A 3783-nucleotide genomic window follows, 5' to 3' on the forward strand; every position below is an offset into this window, starting at 1 on the left:
GGGTTGGGTTGGGCCCCAACCGGACTCGTCCACCAAAATAAGTTAAGCATCGGTGGATTTTTTTTTTTTATACATGATATGTACAAAATAGATAAAATACATATGTATTCACATGAATGAATTCCGGACACCCCGAAAAGCTTCTTCAGTAATAATCTCTCCAATTAATCACTGAAAAAATATATTTTTTTTAAAATAGTATGAATTTGATTAGCATATTTTTATGATTTATTGCTCATTTATATTTTTTTACATTCAACCGCCTAAGGGTATTTTGGTGATTCAATATCTTCCCAACTCCTCATGTCTTCTTCTCATCGACCCTTCCAAAGGCGACGACTTCCTTCCACAACGGCGCCCGCCCTGTTTACTACCATTCCATTCCTATAAAATCCTCTCTCTCTCTTCTCTCTCTCTCTCTCTCTCTCTCTCTCTCTTTTGTTTCTGTTTTTTGCATCCCACCTCACATACTGCAACAAAAAGAACAGTGGAAGCCAAAAGAAGCAAGAGTTAGTTGTTATTCTACTACAGACATAATTACTAACAGCAATAGTGGCAAGAGAAGTTGTATAAGAGAAGACAAACAGAGCTCTCAACAGTTATTCTGGAAGAAAAGAAAAGCGAAGCACACAGGAGAAGCAAATAAACCATAGAGGATCAGAGATGGTGACGAAGCTGTGGTGTTTTCCATGGAGATGGTTGCTTCCATTTTCCACAGCCGCAGTGTTAATAGCAATCGTGCTCATAGCAGCCTCATTTAAGCTTCTCCTCATCTTATGGTGGAAGCCGAAGAGGATAGAGCAGCACTTCGCCAAGCAGGGCATAAGAGGCCCACCTTACCGTTTCTTCGTTGGAAATCTGAGGGAAATTGTTGGTTTGATGCTCGAAGCTTCGTCGACGCCAATGTCACCTCAGAGCTCACACAACATTCTTCCTAGAGTCCTCTCCTTCTACCATCACTGGAAAAAGATCTATGGTATGGTTCTTGAAGCATTTCTTCTTTCTCCCTGTTTAAAGTTGTAATTTTTAATCATTCTTCTTAGGTTCTTTTGCTTCTTTCTCCTTGTTCCCCTGCTTCCATTTTTCTAGTGCTTTGTACATTAATTTTTACAGTGGTGGGTTGTTTGCAGTAGTTAGCTTTCGTTTTCCTTGTCCCCGTTTTGCTACTGCCTCTCCCTTTCCTCTGAAAGACATGAATCCACTCTGTCTCATAGCCAACAGCCCCACACCTCTCCTCTTTGCCTCTAATATCGACATATGTCCCATTTCTAGCTTCAATTCAATATCAATGTTGCTGGCTAGTGACTAGTGATTGGTGGTTTTTGTGATTGGTGATGGTCCTCTCTCTCTCACTCTCTCTCTCTCTCTATTCCGTTCATTTCATTTCAAGCCATTTTCCCTGATGGATGCTTCTCTGCTTTCTTGGTACCGTAAGGCTCCACCTTTCTACTCTGGTTCGGTCCCACTGCTCGACTGGCCGTCGCCAACCCTGATCTCATCCGCGAGATTTTCGTCTCTCGAGCCGAGTTCTTCGACAGATACGAGTCGCACCCGTTAGTACGGAAGCTTGAAGGCGATGGACTCGTCAGCCTCAGGGGTGAGAAGTGGGCGCACCATCGCAAGGTTCTCACACCCACATTCCACATGGATAATCTCAAAGTAAGCCCCTTTCCTGCCAAAGATGCAATTTTTTGTTGTTTCCTTACTTAAATTAGTTGACTTTTTGGTTGATCAGTTGTTGATTCCGATGATCGGGAAGACGGTGATTGATATGGTGGATAAATGGGCGGCGACGTCATCGGCGACGGTCCGGGGTGAAGTGGAGATTGATGTAGCGGATTGGTTTCAGGGGGTGACGGAGGACGCTATTACTCGCACGGCGTTTGGCCGGAGCTACGACGACGGCAAGGCGGTATTTCGTCTTCAAGCTCAGCAAATGATCTTCGCCGCGGAGGCCTTTCGCATGATCCTTGTTCCCGGCTACAGGTAAAATCTCATTTTGAAATTTGCCTGACGAGAGCTTCGCCCGTTTTCGCCCTTGCCACATTGAGCTAATTCTGCGTTCTCGCTGGAGCTATGATGGCATGACATAAGAAAGGATGTTGGTCAATCAAGGAAAGCTTTCCGATCGACCAGATCGATAGCGAAAGTTTTTGTTTAATTAAAATAAGTGATTTTAATTGATCGGAGGAACAAAGATTTCACTCACCATGATTGAATGTCCAACATCAAAAGTCAGACATGGACGTTGGCGGGTCAAGCCTTCCAAAGCTCCGGCGAGTGTGAAGAGCATTACTACCTTTCAAAGCAAACCTCGTATTTTCAATTCCAGCACTGAAATCGTATTACGAAATTTTGAATCACAGATTTCTGCCGACGAAGAAGAACACGAGCTCGTGGAAGCTGGACATAGAGATTCGTCGGAATCTAGAGCGCTTGATCGGAGTGCGTCGGAAGGAGTCCGCCTTCTCCATCGAGGAGAAGCAAAAGGACCTTCTTGGACTCATGATTAACGCAGGCGGCGGCTCCCGGCGTTCCGGAAACCCTGCCACCGTAGCTCCCATCTCAGTGAGGGATATCGTAGAAGAGTGCAAAACTTTCTTCTTCGCGGGTAAGCAGACCACAACTAACTTGCTGACCTGGACGACGGTGCTTCTCGGCATGCATCCGGAATGGCAGGAGCTTGCCCGCCATGAGGTCCTCCAGGTGTGCGGCTCACGTGACATCCCCTCCCGCGAACAGCTGTCCAAACTCAAAACGGTATCTCCTCATAATTTTCTCTCTCTCTCTCTCTCTCTTTTAAATTTCAGCCATTTAACGAGTAAAGAAAAACTGCAGCTTGGTATGATCTTGAACGAGACAATGAGGCTTTATCCGCCCGCAGTGGCAACAATCCGTCGAGCAAAAGCCGACGTGGAGATCGGCGGATTAAACATCCCACAAGGAACAGAGCTGTTGATCCCAATCATGGCGGTGCACCACGACAGGGGTTTGTGGGGCTCAGATGCGGCCCAATTCAACCCGGGCCGGTTCGCAGACGGGGTGGGTCGGGCGGCCCGACACCCAACAGCCTTTATTCCATTCGGGATGGGGTCCCGAATGTGTATTGGGCAGAACTTAGCTCTGCTTGAAGCCAGGCTTACACTGGCTCTCATTCTGCAACGCTTCAGCTTCCGCCCATCTCCTGCTTACGTCCACGCCCCCACAGTGCTTATGCTGCTCTACCCACAGTACGGTGCGCCCATACTCTTCCGTCCCCTCAGGCTGTCTTCCTCCACCGACGGCCTCGGCATTTCCGGCCATCATGGGACCCAGCAAAGCTCAATCGCTTAAACTGGCATTCTATATATATATATAGTGTGACAGCTAGCTAGCTAATTACTCTGTTGCTACTAGCTAGCTAGCCAACGATCATGTCTGTCGTCTGTTACACAGTTTTCTGCTAACCCCAAACAAACAACACACTAGAACCAACATGTTAACTGTTGTCACTCTTTGTACGTTGGATTTAAGTTAGTTAAATTATTATCTCTCATCAATGATCATCCATATCCATCTGTGACTGCCAGCTCTTCCATCTCTCTCTCTCCTCTAATTTTTATAGTACAGTAGACAGAAAAGTGGAAGGAGGTTTCATTATAAAAAAACTATAAATATATATCAAATTATTTTGAACCAAAATCTACGAAAATATCATTCAACACTATTTTGTGCAAACACCAGACACAACTTATCATCCAAAAACGAATCAGGTGCAGCCACGCCACATTTTGCATCCATAAT

General features: G+C 45.7%; 1 protein-coding gene across 1 annotated transcript; it reads left to right on the forward strand.

Moving 5' to 3' along the window:
* Window positions 1-367: 367 nt before the first annotated feature.
* On the forward strand, window positions 368-3545 carry LOC110101935 (cytochrome P450 734A6). Its single transcript, XM_020830045.2, has 5 exons — window positions 368-976; window positions 1436-1659; window positions 1736-1986; window positions 2367-2760; window positions 2839-3545. Exons 1-5 carry the CDS (start codon window positions 664-666, stop codon window positions 3331-3333), a joined length of 1677 nt encoding a protein of 558 aa, XP_020685704.1. The 5' UTR covers window positions 368-663; the 3' UTR covers window positions 3334-3545.
* Window positions 3546-3783: the final 238 nt, after the last annotated feature.

The sequence above is a fragment of the Dendrobium catenatum genome, unplaced genomic scaffold (assembly GCF_001605985.2).
Source record: "Dendrobium catenatum unplaced genomic scaffold, ASM160598v2 fragScaff_scaffold_974, whole genome shotgun sequence".
Taxonomy (NCBI): domain Eukaryota; kingdom Viridiplantae; phylum Streptophyta; class Magnoliopsida; order Asparagales; family Orchidaceae; genus Dendrobium; species Dendrobium catenatum.